The 18643-nt window shown below is 41.6% G+C and overlaps 1 protein-coding gene across 12 annotated transcripts in view; it reads left to right on the top strand.

The window, feature by feature from the left end:
* Window positions 1-18643, top strand: part of AGAP1 (ArfGAP with GTPase domain, ankyrin repeat and PH domain 1) — a 257074-nt gene that overhangs the window by 87905 nt on the left and 150526 nt on the right. For all 12 annotated transcript variants that reach the window (XM_015867759.2, XM_015867760.2, XM_015867762.2 and 9 more), the window contains 2 exons: window positions 1160-1294; window positions 14486-14613. In XM_015867759.2, the coding sequence (XP_015723245.1) occupies window positions 1160-1294; window positions 14486-14613 (263 nt within the window). The remainder of the gene's footprint in view (window positions 1-1159; window positions 1295-14485; window positions 14614-18643) is intronic.

An 18643-nucleotide genomic window follows, 5' to 3' on the forward strand; every position in this document is an offset into this window, starting at 1 on the left:
AAGCTGACAGGTGACTTGCTTGTTAAGCAAGGTGACTTGCTGACATTTGGCTTTCCTTGGCTTGCTTGCAACAGGGCTTTGGCACTGCAGGGACTGGTTTATAAGGGGAGGCAAATGGCACCCTTGGGATGCAGTAGGTCTCCATATCTAGTCTTGTGGGTGTCCTGCAATAAAGGATCAAACAGGACTTGCTGCATATGGCTGCTGTGCTTCAGATGCCTTACATCAGAGAGCTACTGCTTTGGAAGTATGGCACATGTTGTATTTTGAGTTCCTTCACACTGAAGCATTGCTTGCTGTCTAATGCCAAGTCACTGTGCTAAGTTAGAGGGAAAGCACAAGTGTCAGACTCGTGTAGATTTGATTTTGGGCCTTTTCCCTTTGTGTGCTGCCAAAGCTTTTCATTGCTTTCTTTGCTTGCTTCTTGCCTGCCTTGCAGTCAGAGCGATTAGCTTTCAGCTGCATGCCTGCAGAGCTGTGAAACCAGCTCTGTGCTGAAGGAAGCAAGGGGAAGTGTGGGGAGCAAAGAAGGAAGAAGAGCAACAGGGCCTTAGGGTGGAAACAGATGATGAAGACACAAAAAGGGAAGTAGGTATAAAAGAATTCCTAGGACAGCAGAAATTACAGACAAAAGCAGAAATGAATGGCTCTAGGGGGCCACATGGGCCTAAAATTGGAGCTGAAAAATAGGAAGGAGAAGCTAAGGTCTTTTTTCAACACATTGCTGTCACTTGGGGGTGAGGTCTTTCATCTTACAGTGGCCTTCCAAGTACCTCCTACAGGAAAGCTGGGGAGGGACTTCTTATAAGGGCAGGTAGCAGCAGGATAAGGGGAAATGTCTTTCTGACCCGTTTGATACCAGCTTCTTGGGTTTTTAAATTATATTTGAAACTCAGCCCAGGCTGCGGCTCAGCTCTGCATTTGCTTTGCAAAGTTGGTGCTTCTCAGTTAATTTCCGCTTACTTAAATGTTGTTAGCGCCCTCTGCTGACTAAACAAAGAAGTCTGCAGTTAAGATTTGATGGTAGGGTCACTAGTTTGCTTGTGTCTGAAGAATCAAAGTCTATGTTTGTGCAAATCTAACCCTCTTTCTAGGTGTTGCAGTACTGCGTGGTACTGTCTCTTCCTCTATTCATCTTCTCTCACTCTTGTTGCTGCAGATGCTATAAGTTCCAGTAACCCACGCGTCATTGATGATGCCAGAGCAAGGAAGTTATCAAACGACCTCAAGAGATGCACTTACTACGAAACCTGTGCCACCTATGGGCTCAATGTGGAGAGAGTCTTTCAAGATGGTAAAGATTGCTTTTACTTATCCATATCATGAAGTGTTGTGTTGCCTAATAACTCCTTTAGTCTCAAGCATTTTGAGCTTCTTCATTCAACCTTGTTTTTCTGCTTGCTTTGGTACTTGCTTGACATCAGCGAAGGTTCCTTTGCTTTGATTTAGTGCTCATGAAGGTATTAAGAGCATTGTAGATAAGTAGTTACAAATTGTCTTTCATGATCTGGAAATCAGAGGCAGGCCAAGAAAACTGATAGTATAACAGTAGTCATTAGAAATAATGCGTTCTTGGTGTGTTCAAAGCTGGCAGTTTTGTGGAGGTATTTAGAAATAAGGTTGGCTGCTTAGGGGTGATTCAAGAGATGAAGAGTGGCAATGTTTAGTTTACCTCCTTGAAAGGTCTCGTTGTGTGCCATCTAAAAAGGGAATAACAAGTAACTATTTTGGAGCTTTAACCCTGTGGTAGGGAAGCGACACTTAATCTTCCTCATGTGAAATGGGCTTAGTGCACCCTCTAGTGGAAATCCAGCCGTGTGCCTTGGGATTTTACTGCCTTCTGCTCTGGTGATGATAGTGTATTATCTGAGCATATTGGTTGTGCATTTAGAAACCTTAATTACACTGAACTGCTTCTCCAGAGTATTTGGTCCTGGAGGCGCTGCTCTGTTTGGTTTTGTTTGGTTACAAAGACCCGCAGCATCCGTGGTTATGAGGGTGTCACATCAGCATGTATCCAAGCACACAGATGTTTTCTATCTGCCAACATGACTTATGAAAAAGACACAAAACATTCATTTTTAAATGGAAAACAATGCCACGCTGAAGTCCTAATAAGACTGTGTGTAGCCAGCCTGCTAGTAGAATCTCAGAGAAGGCTATTTAAAGCTGGAGCTGTAATTTACTTACTGCTTTCTCTTGAACTGCTTGCAGAAATTACTGTTTTCACTGCCTAAATTTGCTGCACTGAACGTGAGTTTCAAAGATCCATTGGTGATTTTTTGTTAGCGTATTTATTTTTGAGTTCTAGCTGTCGTTAAATGTTTAATTACATAATCAGAGTGTATGTCCTGCTTTTGTTCCTTTCTCAAGGAGTTTTGAGAGATAAGTCTCTTTGGGAAAAGATAATGTGCTGAATCTGTAAGCTTTTAGGGAACGTATTTGTGCCTCTACTAAATTTCAGTAGTAAGTAGAGACAATTGACAAACCTAGTTCTGTTCCACAGATATGAATCAACCTATTGCTTATTATTTACTGACTAATGGAATTAAGAATGCTTCTACAGAGATGTGCTACAGTTGCCAGGCATGTCTGGGGCCAAATCCAGTTTTACACACACCCTCCAATGTTGTTTCAGCCTTGTACGTGCACAGGCATTAACTTCCCCTGTGGAGGTGGCACGACAGGTAAGCAGAGTTTTAGCTCTTAGTGGTTCTATGTGCAGCCAGTCAGGTGTCCAGCTGGGTCCTGGTTCTTCCTTTTAGTCTGAAGGAACCAGGCCTCCTCCTCAGCAGGCCATTATTACTTGAATGGACAAGACAGATTTCTAGGTTTGTTTTGCTTTGTTTGCTCATAGCTGAGAAAGAAAGAGTTGTTGACCACTTGGTTAATACTGCCTGCATATCATCATGTGGCTGCATGAAGACACAGGGTTGCTCCAGCCATGAAGAGCCCATTCTGTGTATTGGAATTATTTCCAGACTTTGCTTGTATCTGGGTGGATATTTGACCTTGGAATTTGGGGTTTAGGATTTAATCACTTTGTATTGCAGTTCCAACACTGCCAACTCCACTTTCAGCTGCTGTTGTTGAGGGAGCTTGAATCCCTTATTTAAGAGGATTTGCCAGGATGGTGGTTCTGAGTTGTTTGAAATGTATGCAGTGTCCTTTTAAGTGTTTGAATGCTCAGGTTGGGAGAGTTTGGAACATTTCAGAGGGGTCTTTAGCGTTGTCCTGCTTAGGCCTCATCTCTGATGCTGTTTGAAGTTGGAGCTTTGATTTCAGGCTTTGAATTTCACTCTTAAAATAAAGAGATAGGGAGAATTCCAGCTCAGTCATCTGCTCGTAGCTCTTGGTGTTTGGGACTTGGAGATTGCTGGATGGGAGAATTAAGCTTTGAAGATAGGTCTGATTAGTATTTGATCCTGCTTCAGATTGCCTCATTAAGAATTAGGGGTTTTTCCTGCTTATCAAGACAGATTTTATCAATGACATTGGAAATGATTATTTTAATATTTCTTGTCAGCGCAATATAGCAGTGACTGTACTGCCCCAGGATGCCTTGTTAATGACTGTAGCCTTCTTGAATTAGCTTGATGTACCATTAATGCATAAGAATTGCTTTTATTTTTGTTCATGATGTATTCATAATTGCACGGCTTTCCCTGGTTCATGTCCAGCTTTTTTTGACCCATTTAATTATGTGCCGTGCAGCTCTCTTATATCACAGAGGGAAAGGCAAATGTAATTTCAGTTCAGTATTGAGTCTGTTATTGAAGCCTAGTAGTTTCTACTTATCCACATATGAGTGATGTAAGTGGAAAATGGTTCCTTTTTAGCACAAAGTTTCAATGTGGGGATCTTTCATATTACTTTGTCTCACTACTACAACAGTGCTGGCAATCTATCAGTTAGTCCCACTTGCATTATAATTCCCAAAGCTCTTAATAAGTGCTGGCAATCTATCAGTTAGTCCCACTTGCATTATAATTCCCAAAGCTCTTAATAAGGGGCATGAATTAAGTCATTCTACACCATGCTGTCTGAAGCAGGCCAGTGTTGCTTCAATATTTGGAGCATTATTGGTATCGTGTAACCTTTTATTACCTATTTTCTCTGCAAATTAAGCTAATCTTCTATTTAAATGCTATGTCTGCTTATAAACATGGTCAGGTATTTCATCTCCAAGTCCTGTGCTTGGGATATTCTGTGACCAACCGGTGTTTGTGGAACAGCTGTGCCTGGAAGGTGGACCTTGAAGTAGAAATTCTCCATTACAGGATGGAAGATGACAAATTAATCCTTGTAGGCCTGGGTTGTGGGGAATGGCTGTCGCTTGTGATCAGCATTAACAAATCTGTTTTTATGGATGTATTTTCATTAAGAGACGTTAATCAGTCTAATGGGAAGTAAATAAAGCCTTCCTCCTATGAGGCTGACAGGTTTTAGGAAGAGGCTGTATTTGCTCCTACACTGGATACGGCCCTGGGGGTGCTTCAGTTCTGAAGCTGTGTGCACTCAAAGTGCTGTGCAGAGGTTGCGAGCAGCAGCAGGTCCTCTGGCTGCTGTAATTACTCTGATTTCAGTAACGTACAGCTGTGACCTTTCTGCAGAGTGCTTATGGCTGCAGCACGGCATCGGAAGTGACAAGCAGCTCTGATTACTCATTAGTTGGACTTATCAAAGATGGACTGGATCAGCCTATTAAAACTTGGAGGTATTTTCTTGTATTCATGCCTGCTCACTGTTTGCAGAGCAGCAGAAACCTTGCTGTGCCATCAGCCTCCTTTCTGCTATTGCTCAGCAATGTTTGTGGGCTTACCCTTAAATCTGGATGTTAGTGTAATTTAAACTCTTACTGTTCAAAGTCTCCAAACTTCAGTTAGTAGAATAAATGGACTTAGTTGACCACGAGGTAATTCTTCTCTAAATGGAAACAATGTTGGTATATTTCATTAAAGTATGAAGTAACAAGGTTTCTATGACTGAAGATTGAGGATTGGTTCAGTAGTTTTATATACTTTAATGCAAATATGAGAAGAAGTTCTGGGGCAGGAAGCATGATGGTTGTTTGGTGGTCAATTGCTTTTTATTGGCAATAGACCCGAGGGTGAGAGGCGTAAACAGTGTGTTTTATAGGTCCATGTAAATTTTATTTGAGATATAAAATGGTACAAGCAGGTTCGTGTAACGTCTTGCAAACAGATCAGGGCTGTTTTCCATTAACAACAAAAACTGACATGAATGCAAATTCTGAAAGGAGGAGAAGGTTAGAAAATCCCTGTTTGGCCACAGCTGAGAGTGCATTAAGGCAATGTGTTAAGGCCTTTCTGTCATCTTACACCTGGGATTCTTTACAGCTTGACTCAGTACCTTGTCCCTTGGTCATTAGTTGGATTTAGCTGTAAATGTGTTGGTACCAGCTCTGTGAGCAAAGGCAGCTTAGATCTCCCGAAGAATCACCGCGGCTCTGATGTAGTTATTGGTTCTAGAATGCAGCATACTGAAGCTCTTTCATCTCAGTTGCAAGACCACAAAAGTCTGTCCAAATGCCACTACTGCATTCATATGGCTCTTAGTTTCTCTAGCTTTTGTCTATCCCTACTTGTATATTTATCTCACTTAGTAGCATTTTATTGTAGGGATAGGACTCTTATTCTCTTGTGATAAAGGGATGATTTTGTCAGAGCAATCAAACATTTCAGACTTGTGTAATCAACATCCCTTTGTAATGTTTTCTGTTGTGTAGCAAACACTTTAAGCTTCAAAGTTTGTTATTAGCATAGATTGTTCTTCAAAGGCGATTCCTGAAACGCATTGCAAATCATCCCCTTTCAACTAATCCGTATGCATATGCAAATCCTATTGAAGCTTTGCTTCTCTGGGCTGAGCCCGTGTGTATTCAGAATTTAAAAGCCTGAATGAATACATGGGGGTGGTGTTTGTATATAGTAAGGCACAATGATTGTGGCATCAGCCTTTCTGTACTCCTTCCTATGCCAGAGAGTGCCAGCACTGCTGCCAGATTGTAAAGCTATGTGGTTTTTTTCTTGTGCAGAAAGAGAATCCTCAAAACTGCTTGTTTAGTCATAATTTAGTCTTGAAATCAGTGTTATGAGGTGGTTTGCAGTGGCAAGTCTGTGGTGTTGCAGGAGGAGACTTGTGATACAGGAGCTCGTTGTCCTGCTCTGCATTGACACCTGAGTTCTTGGGACAGAATGTGCTCAAGAAACGTTTAGATGTTGTACTGAGGGACGTGGATTAGTGGTGGGATATTGGTTGGAGGTGGACAGTTGGACAGGGTGATCTTGGAGGTCATTTCCAGCCTTGGTTATTCTACAATTCACTGACAGCGCAATGCTATAAGAATGTTCCATACATGAGTGCTATTTGCTTACATCAAATTCTTTTGCATCTTTTCCTTACACCAACAGCATTTGCTAATAAACATGTCAACGTGTCCTTTTCAGTGTCAGTGTAGCAGATCTTGAGGTGTCCGCACACACAGGATGCTGCTCTGTTCAGTACCTTCCGACCTGTACGTTTTGAATAGGCTGAAAATGGTTTTCGTTGCTACAAAAACCATTCTGAATGTAGAGCTTCAAAACCCTTTGTCTATCTGAAGTTAATGAAGGAACGTTATTGGTAGGTGGTGCAATTTTTTTTCCCTAGAAGATTGGATTTGGGGCATAAAACTTTTTAATATTAGTAAAGACACACTGGCTTCAAGTCTGTATCTGCCAGCTCCAGGAGTTGGGAGCGTGCAAGTGATGCCTCTATTGGTGATACTTCTGTGTTGAAAAGATAATAATAACTGAGAAGTAAATCAGCTTCAGTTTAGCATGCATACAATTGACTTGCTCCCATCATTTATGTCTCTTCTGATGGCTGCTAGGGTTGCTTGTGTCTTAGGCTTCATAATTTACAGTCTGAAAGAAAGGTGTGTTTATATTTAAGCTGAGCAGTAGTGCAACTAATGAGAAATATAGGAAATTTATAGCACTTGGTGACCGATTGGATGAGTATCCATAGACATTAATTGAAATGTGAGGACTCCCAGCTGTCTTTCAATTAAAAATAAATAAATTAAAAGATATCACTTTGGGCAAACAAAACTCTTTGCTATGTGGTATTTTGTAAGCACTCTTGGTGTTTATGAAGGATGGGGTTGTGATGGAGAGGTGGAAGGCTGGAAGTTGGTTGTTTTGTTGTTGCGACAGTTTGCCAGTGCTTAGATAACTTGTTCAGCTATAGGAACTGTTAAGTTTTCACATACAGAAGTATTGTATGTTCCTTATTTTACAGTATGAACTTGGAATCAGTTGTCTTCTCCCAAAATATATCCTCTATGGGATCGTGCCTTTTGGCCATAACTCAGAGTGGAGATGTGGCTGCAGTCAGCAGTGTCACAGGACCCATTCTGGTCAGCAGAGGGGCAGGCAGCCCTAACTGCTGGGCTGGGAACGTGTGGATAAATCCTTCACGTTAATCTCTATTAGCAAAGCCACGGAGCCGGTCGTCACTAAAGAGACGGCATAGTGTGCTTCTGTGCTGTCACTTTGTAAATGTACCATTCTTGCCAAAGCTGAGTCTTGTGAAAATGTCTAAATTTTCCCATTAAGTGCTTAGAAAGTAATAAAACTAAAGCCATTAGCCTTCACTCGTCACTTCTGTATCAGGAGAAATATTCTCCGGCGCCATAAATCTGATGGAGTGTTCGACGTTTATATCATTCGAATTCATTCTGTGGAAATGGACCTTTGGAGGTAAATTGTGTTAAGTAGGGCAGTTTAAATATTTAATACAACCTTATTGTAACAGTTAGCAAATGATTAAAGCTCTGAGGGGCGCGGGGGGCAAAGTGCAAAGGCATGTTCTGTGAGATCGATGTGAGGTGCTGCACGGTGCCGCTGCTCTGGACTGCTGGCTTTGACAGCCACAAAGCGAATAAAGCCTTTGGTGTGGAGTTGATGGCTTCATATCTAACTTTGGCTTGGGGGCAACTGTTCTGGTAAGGGGTTACTTCATCTAAGGGTTTTTTTTAGGTGTCAGATGCTTTTCAGGTTGTCTAGCAGATTTATTGGCATGTTTGCTTACCTAATCTTCAGAGACAGAGATTTGCATCAAGGTTAAGAATAAGAGAGATTTAGTGTTAACCGTATATACCCATGTAAATAAAAAAAGGTACGTGTTGGTATTGATTAGAGGTATTAAATGCTGAGCCTTATGTATGTGGCTGTGATTTTATACCTGATAAAACAAGAGCTGTTACTCTGAGAGCCAAAGTGGAAACGTGAATTTCAGTGAAAGCATCACAAAAATATCAAAGGCAGCATTAAATTGCAATTTTATATTTATTTTAATGGGAATTTGGTTTAAAATACTGCATGAGGATTTACACTAAACTCGCCCATTAGAGTGGAGCTTAATTTCAACCGAAATAGTGTTTTGTAGTTTGGAATTCATGTGGTCAGACATATGCATCCTATTCACTTGCATTACGAAATAGCCCTATAGTTCTTGAAACCTGTTTGAACCTGCAGTTATAAGATCATTTTAACAGGGTGAGAGAGTTGTGTTTGTGATAAGCTACCAGTGTAAGACCAATGGTGAAGCTTTCAACTTTGTCATGTTTCCCTATGTTTGCATCATTTCTAAAGAGCCTTGCTCAGTTCCACCTCGTTTTCTAGCTCCTGATTGCATGATTCCTTATGGTTGAGGTGTGAAGGATGAGTTTAGGCTGCATGTAGAGCTCTGTAGGGTGCCGGGGCTCTGACTTTTGTGCTATTCCAGCAGTTGGAATTAATGTGATTGAAGTTGCTTGGTAAATGCAGTCCATTGCGCTTTATCTTAGGGCTTTGGTACCGGACAGGTGAGTAAACCCACATCTCTGTGATGCAGGTAGCCAGACACACTCAATGATGCTTGAAAAGCCATGGCAGTCAGGTGAATTACCTGTGCTACAGCTGGTATGTGGTGTGCCAAGCTCTCCTTTTAAAAGTCCATAAATTGAAGACTTTACAATAACAGGCCCAATGGCTTTAAAAGCGGGTGCTTACATTAAGGCTTCCTATTGAAAAGTATTTGCGGTGTTATTTGCAATGCAATGCAATTTGTGCATTAAGATGGAGGTAATCTTTGTGTAAACTTGTCGTTAAAAGAAAAGCATTGGTGATTCTGCCTCTTCTGTTGAGTTTCAGTCATCCATGAGCGTTTCAGCTGAAAGCTGGTTTTTCTCTAAGTGGAACAGAATTTAGTGCACGTCTTTAGCGCTGTTCAGCTCTGACCTGAATCCAGTGTTTTTACTCTTACTCAGATGCAGTGAAAAATAAACAGTCTTGGATGTGATTTTATGGGAAACCAATTTTTATTTAAATTAGTGGTAATTCAGGAAGGCTGTTTTCATCTCCTTTAAAGCTGTGCTGCTCTCTTAGCAGTAATAAATGAGAAGCATCACCAAATTTCAGAGGGGTTGTATGCCCTTCCATTATTCGGAGTGTTCCTTGGTGAAAAGCAGTGAAAGGCGCAGCGGTGACTCTATTCATCGCCTCTGGGGAAGGAAAGCAGTGATGAAGTTGTTGGTCACTCTGGATATTTTCCAGGACCTGCCTGAAAAACAGACATTTCTCAGGCAAGATGAGATTTCCCTAAATGAAGCCATTGTGCAGCATAGAGGTACCGCTGGGTTTAGATATAGGAATCTGGATGAGACAGCCTTACCTTGAGTCTCCAACTTCTTGGAAGGAGCGTTTTCCCCTCAGGCCTCTGACTTTCTTGTCGGAGTATAGACTTGAATGAAGCTGTGCTAATGAGATTTTAGAGACCCAGCTGCCCTGCCAAAGCAGCCCGATGCTTCTGCACCAGAAGTTGACATATGAACGGCCCTTTGAACCGCTGAAAGACAACTCTGTCAGATCAGTTACTCCGGCAACAGCGTTTCTAATGGTGATTAGCTCTGAAATTGCACACAATGAGGAGTTGGTTCATTAGGGAAGCCTTGTTCTTGGTTTCAGGGAGAGGGTTGACCTGATATCCCAACCTCCAGTGCTTTCAGACATAGGAGAAGGCAGCCTGTCTTCTCCATACTGCTGAGGGGGGGAATGGGAAAGCTTTGTTTGTCATCTGTGGAAATCAGCACAGGTTTTCACTGCCAACAGTTAACTGAATGGGTCTGTGAAGGGGCTGTGGTGGTTTGCATACAGATCTGCCCAGCCATGGGAAGCATTGCAAGGGCATGCAAGTGCTGCAAGGCCACTTGTGGGCTGCTAGACCACCAAGCCTTCCTACTTTGCTTTTGCTGTCCTTCCAATCTGGAGGGAATCAGGTTAGTGGGAGCTGCACGCAAACAGCAGTTTACTTAACAGAAAACCCTATCAAGATGAAAATGGCAGGAGATCGGTTTTGTTGTTGTGAGCTGGGTCAGTCAGGGAACAAGAGATGCTCAGGTGAAGAGCTTACTATCCCAACTCACACATTTTATTCATCTTCCAGCTGAGGAATTTCACGTGCTTTTGATTAACGAGACCTTTAAAGCCAAATATATTTTCTCATCATTCTCGTTTGTGAAATGAAATTTGCATGTACAACAAAGAGGCATCAATCTTTCCCAAAGACCAAATATTTGCTAAGTGTAAATTTGCCTGGTTTATAACTCTAAATATTCTTGGCATACCTCCATTTATTTTGAGAGGAGTCCCTAACTTGGCAAATAAATCGTATTTGCTTTATACCTTTATGGCTTACAGTGAAAATATCTGTTAGTTTGAATGTGAAAGCAGAGAGAATGCAGTTTGTGGGGTTTTTTCTCCAGTAGCTAAAATATGTCTCTTGGTTATTGTTGATGCTCATCATGCAGATTAATTGGTATTTGTTTGTTCTAGAAACGTATTTGTATTAAATTCAGAAGCACAGAATAACCTTATGGATGAGATGACACCTGATATCTTCAGGCCGAAAATATTTCTGCTTTCCTTTCTTTGTTCACTTTATGGAACAACACTCACTTAATTGCATAGCTTTCTTTGGACTGATGTTTCAATTTCAAACACCTTAAATATTAATCAAAAGCTTTTGACTGTAAGTAATCTTTGAAGAACCCCAGGCACCTGTCCAGGCTGGGAGGAGTGGTCTTTGAGAGCAGCTCGGCAGAGAAGGACCTAGGGGTCCTGATAGATGAGAAACTTAACATGAGCCAGCAGTGCGTTCTGGCAGCCCGGAAAGCAAATGGGATCCTGGGCTCCATCAGGAGAGGGGTGGTCAGCAGGGATAGGGAGGTGATCGTCCCTCTCTACTCTGCTCTTGTGAGGCCCCATCTGGAGTACTGTGTCCAGGTGTGGAGCCCTCAGTACAAAAAAGACATGGAGATTTTGGAAAGGGTCCAGAGGAGGGACAGGAAGATGATCAGGGGGCTGGAGCACCTCCCCTATGAGGACAGGCTGAGGGAGTTGGGTTTGTTCAGCCTGGAGAAGAGAAGGTTGCGGGGTGACCTCATTGCAGCCTTTCAATACCTGAAGGGAACTTACTCCCAGGAGGGGAGTAAACTCTTCGAAAGGGCTGACAATAGCAGGACTAGGGGAAATGGTTTTAAGTTAAAAGAGGGAAGATTTAGGTTGGACGTTAGGGGGAAGTTCTTTACTAAGAGAGTGGTTAGGTCCTGGAACAGGCTGCCCAGGGAGGTTGTGGATGCCCTGTCCTTGGAGGTGTCCAAGACCTGGTTGGACAGGGCCATGGGCAACCTGATCTAGTAAAGGTGTATGTTTGGTGGCCCTGCTAGGCAGGGGGGTTGGAATTACACGATCCTTGAGGTCCCTTCCAACCCGGGTCATTCTGTGATTCTGTAATCTTAAATTGGCTAATGAAATACACTGTTTTATTGCCAGAAATACTGAAGGATTGACGTGTACCTCAGTTTACAACAGGCGTACCTGAAGAGCAGTGCTTACTGATGGATGTTTGTCAGCAGGGGTCCCACGCAGCCGCTCAGTTGTCTGAACTGTTTGGTTATTGCTGCTGCTGTTGGGAAAACAATATTCGTGCTGATCTAGGAAGGCTTTGACAGAGATGCTCATAGCTCCAGTGTGGACCTGGATGTGCTGGTTTAAGGATTTTTCCTAATGTGGAGTGGTTAACGAGTTGTTGCTTTGAGACATGATAGAGTTGTAATAACAGAAACAGGCTTGGGGGCTGAACAAGAAGTATAGCCAGTCTCTGGTGTTCTTATAATTATGGTGTATTTTTCTTCTGCTACACAACCATTTAACTGTGTATTTTTCCTCCCTAACTACTGTGTCTGAAGATCTCAGCAGCAGGAGTTAGCAGGTCCGTGGGGTTTTTACTGCCAGCCATTTTAAGTTTTGTGTATTTCGGGGCTTTTTTCTCTGCAATAGAAGGTGTAGAAAATGTGATTTTGCAGCAGCACTGCTGAGGAGAGATACGCGGAACCCCTTTTATTGACTTCTGATAGGCAAGATTTAGGTTTCATCTCTCCTCTCAAGGTAGCTTTAGAAAGAACACAGTGGGTCTTTTGACAGTCCAGCGATTGCCCCGCAGATGATCAGTCACATCTTTCATATGTCGCAAACTTTGAAGGGTCACGGTACTCCTTTAGGTACTTCAGAAGCTCGAATCCCCTTAATATCCAAGGGCAAGTAGCCCCGAGCACTTGAATATTGAATGCAGTCTAATTATGGAGTGACGGCTCCATGACTGCAATGAAAGAAGCAAAAACTGCTTGGTGTCTGAAAGGAGGGCAGGTCGTCTAATGAAGGAGGGGGAGAGGTGGGAAGGATCGTGCTCTGGTGGGGCTTGTTGCCCAAATGGAGGAGGAATTGGGAAGGTTTGGCAGCTCAGACGGGGAGTTCCATTAGGGGGCATGTCATCTTTCTGACAGAGGGAAAAGCTGTGAAATTTGAGGGTAAGAATGGTCTCTTTTAAAGCTTGTAACCCAATTTTAAGAAGGTAACATCAGATCTTCTGCTGTGATTTTACCATTTTTGCAGTTCATGGCATCATTTGCCCTTGGCGCTGCTCTGTTATCTTTGGAGTAGAATTTCCAGCTACCTTGTAGCTTACCCTTCATATTTCCAGCTATGTACATATTTATACGGATGACATTTTGCCTTATTACAAATCTTGGCTTGACGGTTGGGCTTGTCCTTTGTGGTTGCGTTTACAACACATCTGGTTGGAGCACTGCAGCCAAACATCCCATCTTCCTCCTGTTCTCACCATTCAGTGTCTGCATTTCTGTGCACGTGGCACTGAATTGGGCTCATACAATCACGTCTGCTTTTTGTAGTGCTTCAGCTAGCATCCAAGTAATCCATTTGAGTAGGTAAGTTCAGACTCCTTATGGAGAGATGCTTGGGCAGGCCTGTGTTGTGTTAGTTAACGTAATGCTGCAGACGCCTGCATTCAGGCTCAAGGAAAGAAATTAATGTTATCCTTGACTAATTACCCCACCCATAGAGAGCAGAAGAATTTGCTGAGAAGGTAGCGTGGTTTTAATTCAGTTTTGGTCTTAATTTAGGTCTTTAGGACATGATGAAGACAAATCCATTGGCATACGTTAAAGTCTGACCTCAGGTTTGCTCTCTACATCCACTAATGTGGCTTAAAATATTTTAATATATGGCTTTCTCAAGTCCGGATCGATAAACCAATGGTTCTGAAATGACAGAGCGCTACGATATTCCTCTGTAATTTAAACATGATTAGCTGATGAAGGTTATGATCAATATGGCAGGGGAAAATAAATTAATTGATATCATCCTTTCAGGATGATAAGGGGCCTATTGGAGGTGGAATGTAAGTAATGAAGCTGCTTCTTCTTATATACAGGCCATTTTTTATGCAATATATTCTCACTGAATCATGGTCACGCCATCATTCATTTACATGAAGAACATAAGCCACAAACCGGTTTGTTATTAGGATTGCATTTGAGGGGAAATTGTATGCTTACAGTGCTAAACAGTACCTCTATTTTGTACTGTATCGAGGAATTTACATAATTATCACTTGATGTTCTCTGAATAACACAGACTGAACACTGTTACTTTAATCACCCCAAGTTTCTATGTAGCTTCTTAAGCAGATGCCAATAATCATTGCAATTCTGTCTTGCTGACCTGGTTTGGCAGAGACAAAGCAAGTGCATGTGGCCTCCTTATGCAAAGTTTCATTGTAGTTTCTTGCTTTTTGGAGGAAGAAATAAGTATTAATGTAATGTTCACATCAATTTATGTATTTGGTTTCATGTTAAGCTGTGCCTGTAGTATCTGAAATCGTATGACTTTAAAATGGAAGAATTACAGGAGATGTGTGGATGCTGCTGTGTTTTAGATGGGCTCTGTTTCCTTTTAGATATATACATATCTATATATGCTGCACCCTGTTTTGTATTTTGTATATTCTGCATATTTTGGACTTGCCATGTTTTTCAGTGTAATCTGTAGCTTACCTGCCCATATGTTTTGTTTTTCAGTTGCTCAGAAGATCGTTGCAACAAGGAAGAAACAACAGCTCTCCATTGGACCCTGCAAATCCCTACCAAACTCTCCAAGTCACTCATCTGTGTGTTCTGCCCAGGTTTCTGCTGTACATATCAGCCAGGTACAGCCTCAAATCAGTGCTTGCCTTAAGCATGAGCCAATAGGTTGCTTTTCATCTAGCGTATGTAATGTCGCTGCTCGTTTTCCTGCTTGATATTGGCAGTTGGCACTTCTTGAAAGGTATCAGTGATCTGTAGTTGAAAGCAGTGTTTTTAGTTGTCTTTACTTTGTTTCATGTAACTGTGGTGGTGACTTTGGCTTTAAACCACTTCATAGTACTGATTATGCCCAGCTGCTCTGGGCAGACCAGTTGTCACAGTAGCAGGATTTGCTGTATGGCTTTTTAAAATCACCTCACAACATTTTTGGCTATTGGTCTCATTCAGTTGTGTGAGCAATAGTACCTGGTGTATCTCAGTGCTGGGCACTAGCATTTTGCTTTTGTTACCCACTGTGTGCAGTTGTAATTGCCTGTCTCCATTAATCTCAATTGAAATGATTCCACTTAACGGCCTAGTGGTATATGTCACTAATGACAGAGGAAAATGAAACAAAACACTGCCTTTATTGGTGGCAGGAAAACATGCTGGCCTTGATTCCAGAGGTACAGTGTGTTTGGAAACATTTGGATAATACTTAAAATACCCATCATCTCTCCAGGCAGATCTATAAGTCTTAAATGCCAGTAATGTCTTCTGAGGTTACATAGCAGTCTTGAGCAACCCATTTCACATTTTGTCCTGTCTATCAACCCTTCTGCTTTTGAGCAAAACCAGTCACTCCTTTAAAGTTTATACCATGGGATGAAGGTTCTGGTTCTCCTGGTCTCCTTTTGAACCCTAATGGAGGCCTCCACCATCAAGTTAACTCTGCAGATGTGGATTTAGCTGTAGAGTTGTTTGCAGGGCGACATTCAACCCAAGTACCATCATCAGATTGTGACTCTTCTGAAGAACTCTAGCACTTCATGGTGAAATAATAAGTTCTTCACATGGAAGAATTTCTTCTGTTTCTTGATGTATATGATGTTCTGACCTGGTCATTTCCCTTAGCACTTGGAAGTGGCCCACTGCATAAAATGCTTTTCTCCTGCTCCAGTTCCTCCAGACAGTTCTATAAGCTCATACTTTTAGACCAAGATGGATTATGCTGTACAGATTATCTTTGGTACCCATCTCCTGTTCAGTAGCCAAAGAGGAAATTTGCTGTAATGTAAATGTGTTACAGTGTGTTTGAATGGCACAATGTCCAGTTGTGGTCTTAGATCTGATCAGGACCTCTTTTCCTCTGCTGATTGTCCTATAGTTATCTAAGACATCCTACAGAGGATAGGTGATGCTTTTTACAACCCAATTTTAGCCAAATACGTCTCTGTTTCACATTTTCTTAAAACAGTTTTGATTGATCTTCATGTTGATAAAACTTGTTTGGTTAAGAACATCCAATATCTCTGTTCTTAGTAGTTTCCTACTCAAGGACAGTTTGGACAGTAGCAGCAAATATCATATTCTAGACAAGTATTCCACCTACAGAACAAACTTCTTGCCAGGAATAAGAACTGTTTGGGAAAATCGGTTTAACTTACATGCTAAGGATCCCTAAAATCTATTTCTATAATCTGGATATAATGTTCTTTACCGCATTTGTTGGCTGACATAATTAATTAATGGATGTGATTGCCACTGTGCCTAGAGATGCCTGTCTTCTGAGTCTGTGTCATGCTTTGGACCATAAACCTGCTTCATGTCCTTTTTTCTTGATGCAGCACTTAATGGCAGTAGGACCTTGTTTAGGGTGAATACTTAACCTTGAATTAAAAGAATATTACAAATGCACTTTTAAGTTCTAGGTGATTTGGGAGAGAATTTGCCATCTCTGATCCTGACCAGAGGATTGGCTTGTGTTCTTTAGAACATCTTTTTGGACATTATGATGTTTCAGTGAGGTTTCCCTCCATCAGTCAGAAATGCTGTCTTTAGAAGGCACTGTCACTTCTCTACAGGAGTTAAGATCTTCACAAGTAGTGGTTACATGGATCACTGCACATAAGATGTTTTCCTTTCTCTGGTTGGATTACTTTGGCAGTCTTACCTCTTCAAACTCTGCAGATGATTCTGTGTCCAAGAGCTTAACCTTCAGAGGAGGAAGAGTACAGCATCACTATACCCAGGATAGATACCCACTTAGCATATCTTGGGGTAAATTCTAAAGGTTAATCCATGCAAGGACTTCTACACACAGTAGTTTCTGTTTTCAGACCATGAAAAGCTTTTGTGTTTGGATGTGTATCTACACTTAGGTTAGTAGTTGTAGCTGGTGAGCATCTAGGTCTCTTATCTGGACAGACAATACTCTTAGGTATGCCTGTGCTTAGGTACATATGTATTTCCAGTCTGCTGTCTCAGAGAATGTGAGATGCTTCCTATCCCAATGACAAAACTCCTCTGGCTTTATTTATATCGTCAAGGTGAGGAAGGTCTGGAAGCCTTCGATAGCCAGAGTCCATAACCCTTGGTGTAAGCAATTCACATCAATACAAGGGCTTTCAGAGCAGTACAGAATGTGTGCTAAGTATTTTTTTTCCTCAAATCCAAGGATAATGGTAAGTACTAAATAACAGGGCACCGTTATCTTATCAAACGGTGGGGACCGTTTGGGATGAAATTCTTTGTTCTAGTTTGCATAATCAAATAGAGAAGTGAAAATTGCATTTGGTGCCATTGCAGCACTCATCATCATGTTTTGTATTTGCAAGATTAATTTTAAGTCATCTCTAACGTTCATTTAAAATAAGCATTGTGTGTGTGTATATATATATACACACTTATAAGTATACATATTTCCCTTTATTCATGTCCACAGTGCACATGTACAGGGAAGTGTGCTTTGCAGCACTTGGATGTTACATTTCAGTTCATCTGTTGGTGCACTTTTACTTCTTTTCTTAGCTGTCCCAAGACCATATTCATATTCCTATTAGTTTTTGCAAAGCCTGCTTTTTTCTCTTCCTTTCTGAGGTCACTTTAAATTTCAGGCTCAGACTTGATCTTCCTTTGGTTCATAAAACAGTGGCTGCAACTGCAGTATTGAAGCCTGTTGACACATTTTGTTAATTGAAAGTTATTAGTAGTTTCACTGATGGCTTCTTTTCGATGTGCCAGCTTACTGCAGCCAACTTAAGATTCTCTTGGTTCTCAGTCTTGAGCTCTGTCAGTCTGATAGATCTGACAGGAGAAATCTAATCTTTCCTCTGCTTTTTCATTACAAGAAAAGGCAAAAGCTCCTTAGATTAACCAGTCCTAACACATCCCAAAGGATGTGGTTAAACTGCATTGTTTTCCTGTTTTGGGTCTTAGTGTCGAGGCTTAGATGTACTGAAATCTCAGCACTCGTTTATCTGGGTGTAGGTTTGAAATCTGGTGTGAAATTTATATTCCATGGCAACACAGTCAAAGCTTTGTGGCTTTTGCTGAGGCAAGGACTAAACAGTTTCATCTTCAATCCATCTTTGGATGCGTGCCTGCCTATGACCAAAATCCCTTGAATAAATTGGACTCCCACCTATAGTGCTGTCAGATAAAAGGCAGAGATAATGGGACTTATCAGAACAACGCTGTATACAAATGCATGGAGAGAAAATGTCCCAACTAGGGAGTTTTATGTGACACTTCTGTATTCCTGCAGAAATGTACTTTTCCTTCCTTTCCCCAAGAACAGAAGGTGCAGAAACCGAATGTGTTCTGTCACAGAGTATGGAATCACTGCTTTTGATCAAGGTTTGCTTTATTCCAGCTGCTTCTAGGCTCCCTGAAGCTCTGGCAATCTCATCGGTGTTAGATGTAGTACCTGCTGCCTTCGTGTTCTCCTCAAGCAGTGGTTGGGATGGTTTTTCTTGGTGGGTATCCTGTTATATATGGAGAGCAGAAAAACACTGATTCCACTCCTTTTGGGTAATTTGATAAGAAGTGAAGGTTCAGCTTTATTCTTCCTTTGCTGTCATTCATTGGTTTTGCCTGATGTTTCTACTGTATGCTTTATGAATTACTTGGTACTGCCAGGTTTATGAAAGTTGTAGGTGAATATCTTGCAGC

The sequence above is a fragment of the Coturnix japonica genome, chromosome 7, assembly GCF_001577835.2.
Source record: "Coturnix japonica isolate 7356 chromosome 7, Coturnix japonica 2.1, whole genome shotgun sequence".
In the NCBI taxonomy this organism is placed as follows: Eukaryota; Metazoa; Chordata; class Aves; order Galliformes; family Phasianidae; genus Coturnix; species Coturnix japonica.